General features: G+C 45.7%; 2 protein-coding genes across 10 annotated transcripts in view; one reads left to right on the top strand and one right to left on the bottom strand.

Moving 5' to 3' along the window:
* usp (retinoid X receptor ultraspiracle) overlaps positions 1 to 17,273 on the bottom strand; it is a 77,819-nt gene that overhangs the window by 40,112 nt on the left and 20,434 nt on the right. Inside the window, exons 1-2 of one of the 9 annotated variants that reach the window (XM_089072439.1) lie at positions 13,461 to 14,485; positions 4,201 to 4,609 (exon numbers count right to left, since the gene is read on the bottom strand). The exons of 3 other annotated variants lie outside the window; for them this stretch is intronic. In XM_089072439.1, the coding sequence (XP_088928565.1) occupies positions 4,201 to 4,282 (82 nt within the window). In that variant the 5' untranslated portion in view covers positions 4,283 to 4,609; positions 13,461 to 14,485. Of the gene's footprint in view, positions 1 to 4,200; positions 4,901 to 5,013; positions 7,858 to 13,460; positions 14,486 to 17,273 lie in introns of those variants that run through there. 5 more of the 9 variants (XM_089072441.1, XM_089072440.1, XM_089072442.1 and 2 more) reach the window with 5 other exon arrangements.
* LOC148937590 (uncharacterized) overlaps positions 15,133 to 17,273 on the top strand; it is a 4,467-nt gene continuing 2,326 nt past the window's right edge. Inside the window, exon 1 of the mRNA XM_089072203.1 lies at positions 15,133 to 15,188. Coding sequence (XP_088928329.1) covers positions 15,133 to 15,188 — 56 coding nt within the window. The remainder of the gene's footprint in view (positions 15,189 to 17,273) is intronic.

Below are 17,273 nucleotides of genomic sequence, written 5' to 3'. Positions count from 1 at the left end.
TCGAACAATGCCCGCTGATTATTTGCGGAATACGAAATGAACGAAGTGACGCGATAAGCGACGGCCGTCGATAGCGCCGATAGAAATGTACGAAGAACGGAGCGCGAGGCGCACCTCTCTCGTCGATCCACCGTCGTCGTCGTCGTCGTCGATTTCAGGACGACTGAATTCATCGCGCTGAAATCATCCGAGATGCCCGCGATGCAATCATCTTCGCGAATGCGTCCGACCATATTGGAACTATGCCACTCGTGGGCGGCGCGGCTACGTCGCGATAAATAAGTAAACGCTCGCGTATCGGCGAGGACGTAATTAGCGCCTCGTTTCGTCCTAAACGACGCAATTCGCCCGAGATGGTAATCGACTAATTCGGACGCTATCGAGGTAAGGCAAACACGATCCATTATAAACGCTCGTTCGGTCGCTCGCTCGCTCGTCGTCGTCGTCATCGTCGTCGTCGTCGTCGTCGTCGGAAGTGAAATGAGGACACGGCTCGTTTCGCGTCGCGACGATCGCGAAGGAACGTGCGATATCACCGGCTTCCCCCGAGCTATTTAAAAAAGGAGGAAAAAAAAAAGAGAATACAACAGGAGAAAAACAAGTCGATTGGAAGAAATCAAGTTTAATTTATATTCTAATATTCTAGTAATCTAATATGCATGCCGGCGTGCGGATATACGGCAATGATGATTGATCAACGTTTCGACTCGCGATATGGGGGAGGGGGAGAGAGAGAGAGAGAGAGAGAGAGAGAGAGAGAGAGAGAGAGAGACGTGTATCGCGCACATTGACCGCCCGATAATACACGCGGTATCTCCTCATTTCACATATTATCGCATGTCTTTTTTTTTATCTTCGTCCAAGGAATTACCTGGTGCATCGTGAACGATAACGAAACGAAGCTCGCGCGGTGTCTTATCCGATAAAACCCGGCGTCGACGGTGCAGCCTTGTAGAGCAATTTCGCGCCAGTCGGCAAACATCGAGGCTCTCGCTTAAGACGCGCGGCTGTCAACGACATGATCGATCGCGATCAGGTCCGTGGCCATGAATTTCGTCGCCTGGGACGAAATTATCCGATTCTCTTTTATCCGACTCAATCGAATCAAACAGAGTGAAACAAATAGAGACGGAGAAGTAATCAAATCATAAATGATTTTAATCTAATAATAATAATAATGATGATGATGATGAAATAGAAATGATGATGATGATGAAATAGAAATGATGTTGATATTTTCGCGGACCTCGATTCACTTTTAGCGGAATATCCAGATAACAGAAGACGAGGAGAGAGAGAGAGGGGGGAGAGGGAGACAGAGAAAGAAATGTTATCAGGGAGCACTGTAATGAGATTTCGCTGCCGCGGCGTTGACTTGGTCAGTTCTCGGTATCAATTTTTCCCGGGCATCGATCTCCATCGATCCTCGCCGAGCCTCGTTGTTTACGTTTCGTGCGGAAAGTTCCCGTGTTCGTGACGATTTCGGGCGGCCGGCGTAGGAACGAGGCGCGCGCGCGCGTGTTGCACAGCAATAGGGACACACGTGCGATAAGGCTCGAAACGCGCTCGTAAATCGCGTCCGTGGGCGCTGATAACGAGGCGCATTCGCGTGACCTTCTCGCTCGCTCCGCGCTTTAAAGCCCGCTCTAAGGCCGCTTTTAGAAGCGGTGACTGATAACGAAGGAGCGAGCGAGCGAGCGAGCCCGCGCGCTCACTCGCTCGCTCGCTCGTTCGTTCGTTCGCCAGCGCCGTCGCCGCCGCGGCCGCAAATTGCGCCATTCACGTCTCAATAGCCGACCTTCACCCCGTACATTTAGCATCTACATACGATGTATATGCGTCGACCGTGCGGCGCGTATCGGTCGCCTCGGTGCAGGACGGCAGGCTATCGCACGAACCGGGTGACTCACTTCGCTCGAGCGCGTCGCGACGGATACGGCACGTCGATTCAAGAACGTATTGCGTATACGATACGCTCGATATGGTCGATAAAAACGGCATCCCGAAATTTCTGACCTTTCGATACGGGTCTCTCTTTGTGTTCTGTTAACATGATGTTTTTTTAAATGTACAGAATAATAATATAACTTATTGCGTACCGAACGAGAGTTATAGAGTAATGTGGACGGAATACAAATGAGTTGGCACACAAACGATGAAATTGAGATAGAGGAGAGAACGGTTTTGCTGGCAAATCTAAAAATCCTTTGGCCAGCTACAGATCTGAAAATAATTTCGTTGAATCATCAGAATTATTATGTAGAACGTTTAAAAGTTTTAACAGTACTCCAAAAAATTTTTATCTTCCAGTAATTCGAACGGTATACATAATATAATAATTTTGAAGGCCCGATAAAATTATTTTCAGATTTAAATCCGAGCAAATTTTTATATTTGCAAAAGTGTTCTTTCTATGTAAATCTTCCGAATCTTAATTGTAAAGGACATGCTGATTGCTTTTCCCAAAAAACAAGGGCGTTTAATTTCGATTTTTACGATCCGTTCACGTAAACAGGAATTATGCGGAATTAATTGTTTGCGCGAGTATAGTTTCACGGTCATCGCTGAGAAAAATAACACTTTAACGACGAGTGTGAGTCGTCGGTTGCGGTGGAGTAAAATCGAACCTTGAGAATCGTGCTAATCGACGGTCTAGCACCGACACGCTAATTATTATTCGTAGGATAGTCCATCTCGTTTAGATACTTTTAAGTTACAATTCACAGCGCGCCGGTACTTGGAAGTAGTAAAGCGTTAATTGGCACGGGCACGATAGCCCGCGAAAACCACATCTCATTTCGGCTCGCTTCAATGCATTTAATGATCCTATTATAAAGTTCGTTATGTTGAATCATATAGTCGAAATATCATTACCCCGCTTTCTTCGTCACAGAGGTTTTCCATCGTATCCAGCGAGGTCAATCGCATTCGTAATCCACAATTCCACAATTCTAATCCACAATTCTAATGAAACGGAATTTTTATCAATTTAAATCACGCACCAGTGAAAAAAATATATATGATTGAATCATCAGTGTCAGCGATCTCTCATTGTCGCTGATCTCATCAATATTAAATTACTTTTAATGAGCGCCTCGTCATCTATGAGTGTACTACATTAAACGTTAATTATATGCGAAATTTACTAATCTCGATTCTAAGTATTTAACAAAGTTTTCCTTCGACTAAAACTCAAACGTGAAAATCTGTGCCTCGATTTTCCTATCCTAGTTTCATTCGATACGACTCGTTTGCCAATCTCAATTAAAAATTTAAGATTTAACGATCGTTCATATAACTCATAATACATAACAACTACTGTATAATGTATTTTTATTATAGAATCTTTATGTACTTAAAACATTATTAAATATTTAATCTTAAGCAATAGTTTCATCGAAGACTAGAATTCTAGCATTAAGAATATATTACATCTTTTTTTTATTTACATGAAAAATTAGAGATTCTAGAACGCATTTAAAAATAATACAAATAAATTTTGTGACGGTTTAAAATCTGGATTAAAAGTTATTTAAATATAAAGTAAAAATGTTTTAACAGAAATGTAATAAAATAATGACGAAAATCTCAGTTTTTTTTATATTAGAACTTTGAATATAAAGATTATTTATGTAAAGTTTCATTGCGAAGATTGGTTGCCCTGAAAATAAAAATTAAATTTTTATTAAGAGTACAAATGAGAGATGGTACAAATAAAATAAAATTTTTATTTACAGAACTACTAATCTCTGCATCGCAATGAAACTTTATATAAATAATCTTAAATACTTAAAATATTTTACATAAATAATTACTCTACATAAATAATCTTGAATACTGAAAATATTTATTTAAAAAAATTGAGATTTTTTTCATTATTTCTTAATTATATTTCTAATAAAACACACTTGTACTTATTATTAAATAATTTTTGATCCAGGTTCTAAATTCCTAAACCCTTAAACTTTTTTGTATTACTTTAAATGCGATTTAAAATAATCTGTAAATTTTCCACAATTCTTTCATTGTAAATATAAAAATACGGGTAAAAAACCTTAAGTAATTCACAAACATGCCGAAGTAAAGACGAAGTAATTTAATGACAGCGTTTTATTCAGATCGTAGTGTTATCTCCCTTAAAGTTAACGCGCGGCAATTGATGGCATATCAATTACGTCAAATGCTAACGTGTATACGTACAGGTGTTGCCACGTGTCCAATGGGCCTGAGTTCCCTCGATGATGGCCCTCACCGACATCATCGGTTTCTCCTTCTTCATCATCTTGCCCGACTGCTTGCCCGTTCTACTTTCACTCGTCACCGTGTGGACCGATTTATTTCGCTGACCTTTTCACACACAGACACGCACACAATCACCCCTCCGTGGTACACCACCCTGCGGTTCTCTGTCTTCTCGTTTACTTTTCAGTCTCCCGCCCCGTCCGCGCACCCACGTCACATTCTCGCGAAAAAAAGTTCTCCCTTTCACCTTGTCCTTCCCTCCCTCGCTCGAGCTAAACTTCTTCTTTTGGTATCGATTTGGTATGGTTGCTCACTGCACTTCTTTGGTTCGTTCGTGATCGACCGCACGATCGGTTGCTTAACTATTCTACGGTAGAAAGAGACAAATGGTTTTCAGGAGCAGGAAGGGATAACGACGGACCAAAAATCCTTCACCGAATCGTACCGCGACCTTGAATCCCATGGCATTCACCGAGACAAGTAGCTCATGTTCCCTTCTAGTGAAGGGCTCGAAGCGACAACACACTAAGTCACAGTTTCTTAATTATGGCCCCGATCCAAACTTGCTTTTCCACATTCTTTCCAAATCGATAAATTTGTACGTCTTGCGTCACACGAGGGATTTAAATAAGTTGTGTTTAACCGTTCAAAATCAACGCTAAAAAAATTTTATAATTTCTAAAAGGATGTTGGCAATTAATACGATTCGGTCGACAGAATATATCATCATATTTAAATAAGTCATATTTTAATAAGGTATCCACAAATGACCTGAATATCTCCTTGTTTCCGCGATTCTTCCTACGATCCTTGATCTTCTATTCATTTTTCGAATAGATTTAAGGAAAAAAAGCTATCAATTACACGCGACTCTTGATGAAACCTGCTCAGACGGTATATTAATAAAATTCGCAGAAACGTCATCGACTCTTTGTATTTTCGTTACGTGTCTCGTATTATCTTCCTCGCTATATCATGTCTAAATTTTCTGATAATGCCCATGTCGAAATCTGCCGAAAATTCTATGCAGGGCGACTTGCGGCGAATCGTCACGAAAGACAGAGAGAAAAGAAAAACTGCAGCTATAAAAGGAAAATATTGCATTTTAATAAAGCCATTAGTCTGGAAATATTCGCACGGGATACATTTTACAGCGCCTTTGCGAAAGCTCATTATCATTAATGCGCATGTTTTTTGTTGCGATAAATATTCACGATATTATGACAGAGTATTGCAATCTTTCACATATCGGCTAACTTATTCATAATTTTGATTTCGAATGCGTGACATTATCTGCTCGATTTTATCAGCGATCAAACAGTTTGACCGTCATTACCGATTCTACGTCCGTGTTAATCGCGGCGAAATCCAATTGTAAAAATAGCGCGACGAATATGTATCTTCCGTTAAACGCGTTACTTCCCCTCCTGTTAAATTTCGTAACGAGTAATCTGGAATCTTATAAATAACAAGATCAACACGGCCGGCGTTGAATACTTCGGTACACTTCCACGGGGAACACAATGAAACGAGGATTCGAGAAAAATCGTTTTAAGTGTGCCAGGCGTGACGCGTGCAATTAGTCACGGGTGTAAGCAGCGTTTTAATTTTTATCGTGGCCCGGATTGCGAAACAGCCGAGCGTGGCGTCTCGTCCTCTCTCGACCGGCGGAGGCATCCTTTCTCTATCGTTCGTCAAATTATCCTGCCGCCGGAGAACGGAACGGACGAGGGAACGAGGGGAGGAGGGACGAAGTGAAAATTGTCATCTCACGCGTTACGACCAATTGGAGAATCGGTTTGATTGCATTGGGACGGTTCGGTACACAGCCGTCCGATCACTCGGAAATTCGACGGAATATTATGCCGAGTATCTCGAGTCGATTAAAACCCGCTCCGAGAGCGACGTAACTCAAATATCTGCTTGTTTAATGCTGCGAGATGGGCGAGAAAGAGAGAGAGAGAGAGAGAGAGAGGGGGGGGGGATAGAGAAAGAGAGGTGAATGCCAGTGAACGCGCGAAGTTAACCGTCGAGACCGAAGACTCGCCGGCGCAGACAGCCGTATTTTACGCTTTTTGCGCGTTTAAGAAGAATCCGAAGAGAAAGCCCCCGCCTGGAGAGGGACGGAGACGGAGATGGAGAAAGAGAGAGAAAGAGAGAAGTTTCGCCCTCGCGAGGTCGCCGCCGGTCGAGAAACCGCCCGCCGGGGGTGGGTGGCGGGTGGGCGAGAAACGCGGGCGGCAGACCCTCCCTCGGGAATCTCCTTCCCGCGGGATATCTCGCGCAGCAGACGCGAAGACGAATGTGCTGACTCGATCCCGCCGACGGTTGCTGGCCCATTGGCCGGTGTTCGTTCACGAGGAAAAAGCGCCCATCGAAGAGATTCGCAAAAAAATGCACGGCTTGTCGGTGACTTCTCCGTAGAATCGCTCCACTCTCGCTTTCATTCGCGAGAGAAGAGAGGCTAATGCCGGGATTGGGGACTCGGCATAAATCTTGCTTTTTTTCGATAATTTATTTCGCTTTCCTCTCGCGATTGTAAAACAAAGAGGGAAAAAGAGAATGGCGAAAGAAAGAAAGAAAGGAAGAAAAAAAAGAAACGAATGACAGAGACGAATGTGCGATACGTAAAAACCTCGGGGACGTTTACGTGACGCGACGTGTCGCGTTCGTGTTTTGCGTAGGCATTTCTAAAACACGCGACTTGGTGATCGTGTTACCTGACCGTGAAAATCTAGGCACCCGTGGGGGCAAAACGCCCCGAGAATAATTAACACGCGGAATTACGCGTGTGCGTGAAACGAGGAACTCGATATTAAATAATCAGGCGATGTTATCGAGGTCGCGTTACAAGATTGTGGAAAAAAAAAAAAATTGCGCTGGTGGTCTCGTTCTTCTCCAGACGGCTAAAAACGCGCGCCTCTTCGACACGACGGGGATAGTCTCTAAAAATATTTACCGCCGGCTTTTATGCAGTTTCTCGCCGCGCCGCCGCGATCTCGAAATAACAATAACGACGTTCGTTCTCTCGCGCGATTCGCACGCACACGCTCGCGACCTTGACCATACACGCACGCAGGAAATGCGATTGTCTCGCGATCGACGCCGGCTAACTCTCTCGATAGATAAAATAAGAGAGGGAACAAGAGGAAGAGAGAGAGAGAGAGAGAGAGAAAGAGAGTCACGATAGAGCCACTTACGTAACGCATCAGCAATTAAACGAGATGCACATGCACGAGCGCCACGTGCGTGTTAGGGCCATTGTCGTTGCGTTTGTCATACGTCATAAGGTTGCCGGTCAATAATAGATAGGTCAATATCGAGAGATAAAGCCGTAGCGAATCCGAGCGAGTTTGTTGACTTTGCGATAATCCTAATCATGAGAGTTCTCCTCGTTTCGGAGAATCTCAACTGATAATCTTCGCCGTTACTCAACTCAACCCCAAGCTCGGAGACTTTCATATGGGGGAACCATCGAATTCGGCGATCGAACAATCGATTTTTAACGCACGCGACTCGAGATTCACATGAGGCTTCTAAATTCCGATTAGTTTCTTATCTGGATGTGTTTACCCAAGTATCCGATCTAACTGATTGATCATCTAATCGGATCTCTTCCCTCCCTCCCTTCCCACCTCGCCCCACGCGTCTCGGACTCGTTTGCGCCGCGTACCATCATTCAATAGCTCGATTGTTCTCGATCGTAAAGCATAATCGATCATCCGTGTCGATCGTGGGTGGACCGCGATACGGCTTTCGCGACCGGTCGCTAATGTCGAGGTTGAAGTTCAAGGTTAACGCCAAGACTGCGCCTGGTTCGCGCTATAACGGAAAGGCAGATCGATATGTACCAGATGCTATACGGATTCGTAGGCGAGATCGCCCGATTCGAGTCGTGAAGTAAAATGTAAGTAAACCCAGATTTCACAATCCAATTCGTGATACGAACGAAATTATATTCTTGTCAATAAATCTAAAAAATCTCCACAGCAAAGTGGACTTGAATGCGTTATAAACAGACGAGAAAAAGATTTTCGATATCAAAAATTTATTGGAGAAATGGTGGTTAAAGCGACGTGAGAATGGTGATTAAAATAGTTTAAGCAAAATTTGAAATAAAAAATGATATTCGATTCGTACATTTCGAAAGAGAAATGAAACGTTGAATTTCGATTTAAAAAATTTTTTAAACAAAAAAAAAAGATACATCTGTCTCGCAATTTACCGCATTCCCTCCAATTAATTTTTAGATACAATAAAATTTCACAATTAATTCAAATGAATGCCTGAGATTCAAGCTCGCGAATGACGTCTTTATCACGTTTTGCGATTTTAATCGTAATCTCGAAAAAATGAGAAGGATATAAAAGAAAGAGAAAGGATATAAAAGAAAGAGAAAGAAAGTATTATGAAATTCCGAAGGCACGAAGAGTCCTCAATCAATCCTTCTTGTGCATGTGTGTGCGTGTTACAATTATATTATTTATATACTCGAACGTCAAACAACACAATGAAATAGACAGTCGATATACGCCTTTTCGCGTCATAGTCCCAAGAATGACGTATTATATGCATTATCAATCAGAAGAACGATATATTCCCGAAGCTGGCGATAGGCTGACGTAATTAAAAGGCGGGGATGATCGATAATGTTATTATAGAGCGAGCGAGCGAGGGACGAGGTATATCGTCCTGCGGAACGATCGATCGGCCACGTTAATTCTGGTATCCTGCACGGGTCAACGACAAAAATATTCCGTGGTTACAGAGGAGAAGACTATATTTTATGCATGACGCACGATAGATAGGCGCAATCTCTCTTTTATGCGCCGCCAATGGGATGCAGATTTGGCTGCTCGATTGAATCGCCGGTTTGGTGAGCGGCGAAAGAAAATTTGCGTTATTAGAAATATAAGTTGCGCGAATAATTTACATATATATTACAACTATAAATTCTTTCCTCGAGAAATTTTCTTGTAAAAACGACACATAAACAGACATTATAGTTTTAAATCGAGACAGATGTTCTCATATGTAAGAATATTATAATCTTTATACAAAAGGTTTTTAATCTTTACTTGAGCAAAGTAATTTTGCATCAATTACAGATCAAAAATAAAATTTTCTACAGTATTCTCGTTAATGAGAATATCAGATTTGATTTAAAATTAATTCCTGTTCTGTAATAAATCAAAGATTCCTTTTATATATCGTAGCTTTTGGAAATTGTGAATGATCGGTCGTTTAAAATAAATCTGTTTTTATCTCAGTGTCAAATTAAATTAGTTTTTATAATAAAATGAAGACTTTATATAACGTATCGAGGTAATTTAAATCGCTACATATACACACATACACATAAATCTTGACTACTTCGCAAAATTGAATCGTGCGAAAATAACGCCTCGTTTCCACTTGACATGTGAAAAAGGATATTGATATGAAAGAAATTTTCAGCGTGGTTTTTTTTTTTCTGTCAGAGAAAACATGACGAGATAACTGTTATCAATTAGATCCGAGTGGATTTTTCGCGGTACAATAGAAAGAGTATCTCCATTGTAGCTCAATCATTGAGAATGGAATTACTATTACTATTACGATCGCGTTGGCGGTGGTAATCCGCTTGAACGTAAAACATAAGTCGTATTTGCAGATGAGCAGTGCACTATTACGAGCATAAATGTCGTGACATTTGGGGTCACACACTAATGCCACGTAAAAACAAGGCCTTTACGAACGGCGATGAACACGTCCAGCGATTCGTGCGGCGGCTCGGCTTTGTGCGTGTGTGCAACGCGCGCACTGAATGTCATCCCGAAGCATTGATTTTCCACAATAAGAGCCCGTGTGCTGTCTGCGGGACAGCTTATTGAATTTTCAACAATTGCGATATGTATAGCGCCTGTGGAAGACGCGTGCGACGAACGACAGCGCGCAGCGAGAAGTCATCGGGGCTGGCTGTCGTTATTCAAATAGATTCGAGTATAACGTACACACACACACCACACACACACACACACACACACACACACACACACACACACACACACACACACATACACGTACTCGTTTGACAGCATACCAAGTAATCGAGAAGCGCAATGATAAACGGTGTTATATGACACATACCGTATTTTCATCGCGTATTTTTTAATAAATTTATAATGGTGCAGATCTTATCTCAATCCAACATTTGCTAATTTGTTCTCAGACAATATATGATATTTTCTTATCTATTGAGGTCAAATTCCACCTGATTTTATTATCAAAACAAGATCTGATCTCGGTAAACCAATTTTTGAAAATCGTAGCGCAGAAGGTAAAAAAGTTACTACCAGTTTTTAAACGTTTCATTATTTCGAAAGATGAAATAAATCTCCGTTTGGCTCTAATTTTGTAGTCTCAATCCTGTCAAATACGAAGACGTGATATCGAGTTAAACGGGGGTAAAGTTAAATCTGTCGAAATTGAAATTAAATTTCATGCGCGGGCAACGACGTTAGAGCTTCGGGAACGAGGTGTAAAATTTCGCGGAGCACATGTGTGTGTGTGTGTGTGTGTGTGTGTGTGTGCGCGCGCGATACACGCCGCGATACGCGGCTAGAGGAGTCATTGCGCCTGTCGTTACTCCGCACGAGTTCAAGTATAGCACGTGACGACACCCGCTCGGATTATCGAGGCGCGCTCAAAAGCGCGTGGCGTGACGACCCGCGTTTCTGGCTGACAGCTAGTGCCTTTTGGCACGGCGAGGTATCGCGCAAAGCGACTAATGGCAAGATGTGAACGCGACACCGAGAGAGACGCACGCGTGTTGGCCGCGACGACTGTCAGCGGCAACGCGGAGACTCCGAGCGATGTCGAGGCTTCATATCATTTTTTTTTTCTTTTTTGGAGACGTTAAGATTCACGCGAAGCGTGAAAATCCATAATGGATCCAGCCCCGTTAGCCGCCGCCGCGTTTTCCCGCGGGTCTCCGCCTGTATTTCCGCGGCCATCGGCCGATCGTTCCGTCGTTAAATTTAGTCGCCGGATTATTTCGAGATTTACTTCCGCGTGCCCACGACGGAACGGATGGACAGATCGGGAGAGAGAGAGAGAGAGAGAGTTCACCGTCTCTCGCGTTAAGCCGCGCGCGGCCCGTCGACCCAGGCAAGGCCGCCGTACAGCTGAAGCCGCCGTTTATCGATCTCTCGACGAGGGCGGCCACCGCCACCGCCAGCAGCCACCACCGCCGCCACCGCCGGCACCACCGCCGTCGCAATCGTTGCCGTTGTCGAAATGCAGCTTTCGCGCGATCATCCGCGAAGGTCGCGAAAACGCTCCCGAAGGACGGCCGGGAGATGCACTCTCGCTCTCCCGGCCGCTGCAATTGACTGCTGCGTAAACAGAACGCCAACGGCGGTGCAGCGGCAGCAGGGAAACCCATTGGCACACTCTGGCGACTTGGCGCGCTATCGATCGCGACGACGACGCCTCGTGCTCCGATAATCGTACGTATCGTCGGGCGCGCGGCGATAACCCTTTAAACGCGGATCAACTCACGCCCTGGGAGAGGTGCGGATTTTACAAGCTGCCCTTCGCGAGAAAAGTCGTCGGACCTGATTTGCAAGAACGAGATGAACGACAACGCAAAAAGCTCCTCGTCGATTAAACCTAATTAATGAAAATAAGTAAAATTGTTTTTTTTTTCTTCACTCAGCTTCGTTAGGTTTTTGTGGCTACCGTGACTTTGAACAGACAGCTGCAGTATCCCATCAATATGTCAAGAAATTAGTTACTTGCAACAATTAATCACAAGTTCTTGGGCATTTTTAATCGAACTTGGCAAAATCGTTTCGCTAATTGACCAATTGTTTCTTAATTCTAAACTTGGCAAAAATAAAGAAAGCAACTATGAAATATTATTATAAATAAATAAATAAATAAATATATATATATATATATTTAAAAGTATGTATAATGTATATCTCAATATGTATAAATATATATTAAGAAATACAAATGACAAAATTCGGCACGAGAAGAATTGTGAGTTTTCAAGTAATTTTTCTAAAAAAATTTTGGTTTATAAAAACAAATAAAAATTAAAACATCAAATGATGTTTGCAGAATGATACAGAAATTTTTAAATTTACATGATTTTCTCAAGAATTAAAAAAAAAGTTGTTTGTTGTTGACCGTGAAAATTACAACAAAAGAGACATAAATATTCCATGAAATACATTGCCAAGCTTAGAATTTACTTGCCGTGTCATCGCGAAGTTCTCTGGCGTGCAGCACAGCTGAAGGGTTAACCAACTTAACGAAGCCTTCGCCTTGCGGCGTGCATACGCGGCGCGTCGTCAGCGACGAAAATAAGCAACACGAAACGTGCAACGTCCGAACGAGCGAGCGAGTTCGTGGCCAGCGCGAGATTTGGCAGCGTAAGAAGCTAGCGCAGAGTCCGCGTGAGTTTCGAGGCATGCACATCCGCTCGCCTTGCCTCATCTCGCTTCGCCTCGTCTCGTCCCACCCCTCTCTCTTGTATGCGGATCAACAACAAATCGCGTTCGCTGCACCGAGAGAAAGAGGGAGACAGATAGAGAGAGAGAGAGAGAGAGAGAGAGAGAAAGAAAATGAGCGGCCTTCTCGAATTTCGGGAACGCACGCCCTCCCGGAGATTTTCCCGACGGTGGTGGCGGCGACGATGGTTCTCCAATACCGATCCGCTTTTTTTTTCCCTCCATGCACACCACACGCATTTTTCCCTTCAATCTCGAGCCAACGACACCTGCGGCCCCGACGTGAATTCCCTCACGCGAGCCGTCGATTTCGCTGTACGATCGCACGTTTCTTCTCTTGACGCTTCGCTCTCTTGCCGTCGTGCCGCACGAGAACGCGGAAAGTAAGCGTCGCGCACTGGACGATGCACTCGGAAGAGAGAACGAGCGGGAGAGAGAAAGAGAGAGAGAGAAGAAGAGAGAATCTGTGACGCACCGGACGCGCGACCGGGTCACCAGCACGAGCGACGGCTCCGAGTGAAAAGAGGGAAAGGGAGAGAAGAAAGAGGCACAGTGAGGGACCGGGTAAACGAGGAGAAAGGTAAGAGGAAAAAGAGGGAGAAAGAGAAAGAGAGATGAGAGTAAAGTGCAGTTACGTACGCTATGTCGGAGCGAGAGAGAATGAGAGAGAAAGAGAGAGAAAGGGAGAGAGGGAGAGAAAGAGAGAAACGGTGATACCTTTCGCGCGTACCCGAGCGACCCGATTCACCGACTGACTGACTCAATGACTGACTGACTGACTGACTGACTCGGAGATGCACGGCGCTAAAGGCGACTGAGTGCCAGCCGGCCGGTCTGGCTCTCGTTGCATGTGAGCGTGCAGTCTTGGAACGAGAGAGGGAGACTGGGACGGACGGAGGGCGGTCAGGAGAGTAGGGGGGTGAGACGACGGCGGGAGGACGCGAGGAGGAGTCGGCGAACGAGCGGGCGGGGAGGGGAGCGAAAAGAGGGGTCAGGGGAGAAGGAGTGCAACAAAGTCCCGCCCGGCGGCTAACGCTCCGCTTCTTCCACTTGCACTTTTGTTGCGCGCTTCGAGAGAGGATCGAGAAGGAAAGAGAGGAGAAGAGAGAGAGAGAGAGAGAGAGAGAGAGAGAGAGAGAGAAAAGTGAGGAGGCGAATGTTTCTTCGGTCGATCGTCTCTTTCGGATGGCCTCGGCAGCTGCGGGATACTTTATCGATAATTATAATGCAAGAACATCGCGGTTCTCGATATCGCGGAAGCCGATTCCGTAAACGCGATCGCGATTAAACGAAACCCTCCCAGCCGGAGGATAGAAGAGGGAGGGACTTTAATTTGCAGGCAGTTTAAGAAAATTAAAATATTCAAACATGGATCTTGGAGATGCGGACACGTCTGATCTCGTGGTCCCGCGAATCGTACGAGGAGTCACGCGAAGAATAATTCCTATGGTGTAAGAGACGGATATTCCATTCTCTTCGACGACCGCAAGGCAATTTTGAGAGCATCGATAATTTAAAGGCAAAACTATCGGGTTCCTTTCATCGTGGCATGTATACACGCGACTCATTAGACGCGATGGTTATTATCGCGCACGACAGACGGTTTTAATGACTTATTGAACACGACTCGCGTACAGAGATCCCAGCTGACGGTCGCTCGATGGAAAGAAAAAGAAGAGGGAAAAAAAAAAAGAAAGAAAAGGTCACAGACAGAGTCCGCCGCGACAGAGTCTAGCGAGACACGACCTAGGCCTTTCCCTCTCCGTCTCTTTCTCTTTTTCTACGAGAATCCGCGGCGAATTTACGAGCCAAGTCATTCGTCCGTCGTAGCTCGCTGGCCGTCGCGAATCGATGAAAACGTGCACCGACGACGGCGTCGACGATGATGGAAACACAACTTCGCCGCTCGCAGGTTTCGCCAAGTGAGCCTCGTGTATCGTGCCGGATAGAATAGAGAGAGGGACCAAAGAACTCTCGGACCGAACGAAAGGAGGGAGGCGGGAGGTAAGCGGGACGATGGAAGGAGACAGTAAACGAGAAAGATTATCGGGCGATGAGAGAAAGAGAAAGGGACGCGGACGCGCGAGAGGCGAGCGGAAAGAAGCCGCCGATAGTGCTTGTGCCGCCACTGCGCGAAGCTTAGGAGTCAAGTTCTAGTGCACGGCCGAAACGGGAGAGTCGACCGCTTCCCCTCCCGCGGCGGTTGCCCACCCCACGCCGAGCCGCCCGGTCGGAGGTCCGGAGTGGAAGGGAGCAACACACCCGACGTGGTGGGAGACAGAGGAAACCACAGGAGGGCAGGGGCAGGGAGAGGCGGACGCCCGAGAGCGGGAGCCTTGCACGGCGCGTCGTGCAATGTCGAGCGTGCGCGAGCCCTCCTCTCCTGTGCATGGGGATTCTACCAGGTGTGACCGAAATTTGCGCCGACGGAGCGAGAGCGTGCGGGTAATAGGGAATCCGATAAGGGGAGCGGAAGAGGGGCTGAGGCAGAGAGAGAGAGAGAGAGAGGCCGGGGAGGGAGGAGGGGGAGGAGGAGGTCGCGGGCGAACGCGCAAGCGTGTTTACGCGCGCACGTGTGTACGGGGACATACGCGTGCGTGTGAGAGAACGTTCGATCGGAGTCAGGGAGAGATGTTTCTCTCACCCCCTCCTCCTCCCCCCCCTCTCGTCCCGGTACCGCGGCGGCGGTAGACGGCCTGGTGAACGCGAGCGCGCGCGATTAGAGCATCGTACCCGCGGACGCGCGCTCGCGAAATAATGCTGGCGAACGCGACCGCGCGGAGACTCCGCGCGCTCCTCTTCGCCGGAGGGGAGGGGAACGTAAAAGTCCGGCATCGCGCGAAGCGAGGTTGGGATGTGCGGATGCGGCGTTACCGGGTAATTTTAGACGTCGTTGCGAATACTCGGACGATCGATGAAAATAGCCGACGAGAGATTCGCGTAATGAGATTCGGGTCGGCGCGGGCGAGAGTCACGGAATACGACGAAATTCCACGGGAGAGGAGGGGGAGGGAAGGGGGATACGCCTCCGATCGCGAGCGTCCGACCCATGTGGCATGCCTCCGTCGTGTGCATAACATTTAGATATGCGGTAACTCGTTATTAGCGATAAACGTGCGCGCGTATATACGGGTATCATTTGCGCGCATGGCGAAAACGCGACGCGAAGATTACGGCCGTGGACGAAAAAAAAAGGGGGGAAAAAAAAAGGTTTCAAGATCATTGCGCCGGCCAGTTGCGAAACTACATGCCGTTCCATTAGCGGATATTCGGAAGTGGGATGCGGGCTCGTATGCCGAGACCTTGTGGTGTGCGTTTCGCGTATATTATTCTGCGTTCGACTTGGAATAATCCAGAATAAACGCGCCGTTTCCATCTAATTCGAACTAATTTTCGTTACAGAAATAAACTGCTGCCAAACGCGTAACGCTCTCTTCCCACATTTCTTTCTCACGTACTCCCACCCTAGTGCTAGAAAGGAAAAATTTATAAATAACAATTTCTTCTTTATAACACGTAACACGCCACGCTCCAGAAATACCGGCCATTCATACCGGCATGCAGACGTAAATAAATCTTAAAGAAAAAAGAAAAAGGAAAACATTCTTGTATGATCCGCTTACAAAAGGAGGAGGCAAATATCCTTTAACATGTAAATTCCCCTATCTTCGTCGGATCATTCATGTTTCTTTAAAATTCTCGACTTAGTAGTAAGAATTTTACATCTTTACAAAGCGACCGGTCTCAAGCAACAATGACCAAAGGAACGTGTATGCTCGGTATGTATTTTTTTTCAAACGTGTTTATGCACAATCCGTCGTTTTCTCTGCAATTCCGATATGTCCGGCCGTTTACGAAAGCGCGATGAGCATCGATAAGCCATTCGCTCGTTCGTCTCACTTCTGTCTTACGTTAGAACATCTTCGCGCGTTCCTTCAAAAGGGAGACGTTCGCAGATGTGGACCGTATCGTGGCGAGCAACCTGCGCCGCACCTGTTTCGATGCCATGCCGATAGGTTCGCCATGGCAACATCCTAGGCACGCCCCGTTGTCCTCACGGAACAGCGAGAGCTCCTTTTTGAAGACGATCCGAAGTTGCTGCTGCTGCTGCTGCTGCCGCCGTCGCTGTTGCAACGCGACCGACGGAAACCTGTATTCGCGAATAGCGCGCACCGACCGACGACGAGATATCTACGTATTTGCATAAAAAATAGTTCGGCGAACCGTCGCGATACGCAGGAAATCGAGATAACCCGGGTGAGGTTCTCCGAGAGAGACCTTGTACTCGAAACAAACTTAAGGGAGCTCGCAACCGTGGGAATTACCGGATTAAAAACTTCTCAGAATTTTCAAGCGACGAGAAAGCCAGTCAATTGAGTTGAGTCAATTAAATGACACTAGTTTACAGCAAAAAATTATTTTGAACAAGGACAAGGTGTTTCTTACAGATTTTTGGATGCTTAAAACGATGCTGCAAGTCAAGTTTTTCCAGTATGTCAGATTTTCAAAATAATTGAAGTTTAATATACA

The sequence above is a fragment of the Pogonomyrmex barbatus genome, unplaced genomic scaffold, assembly GCF_055798465.1.
Source record: "Pogonomyrmex barbatus isolate J1 unplaced genomic scaffold, ASM5579846v1 scaffold13, whole genome shotgun sequence".
Classification (NCBI taxonomy): Eukaryota; Metazoa; Arthropoda; class Insecta; order Hymenoptera; family Formicidae; genus Pogonomyrmex; species Pogonomyrmex barbatus.
Note: the sequence above shows the minus strand (reverse complement) of the source record. Positions and strands in the feature narration are given on the sequence as shown.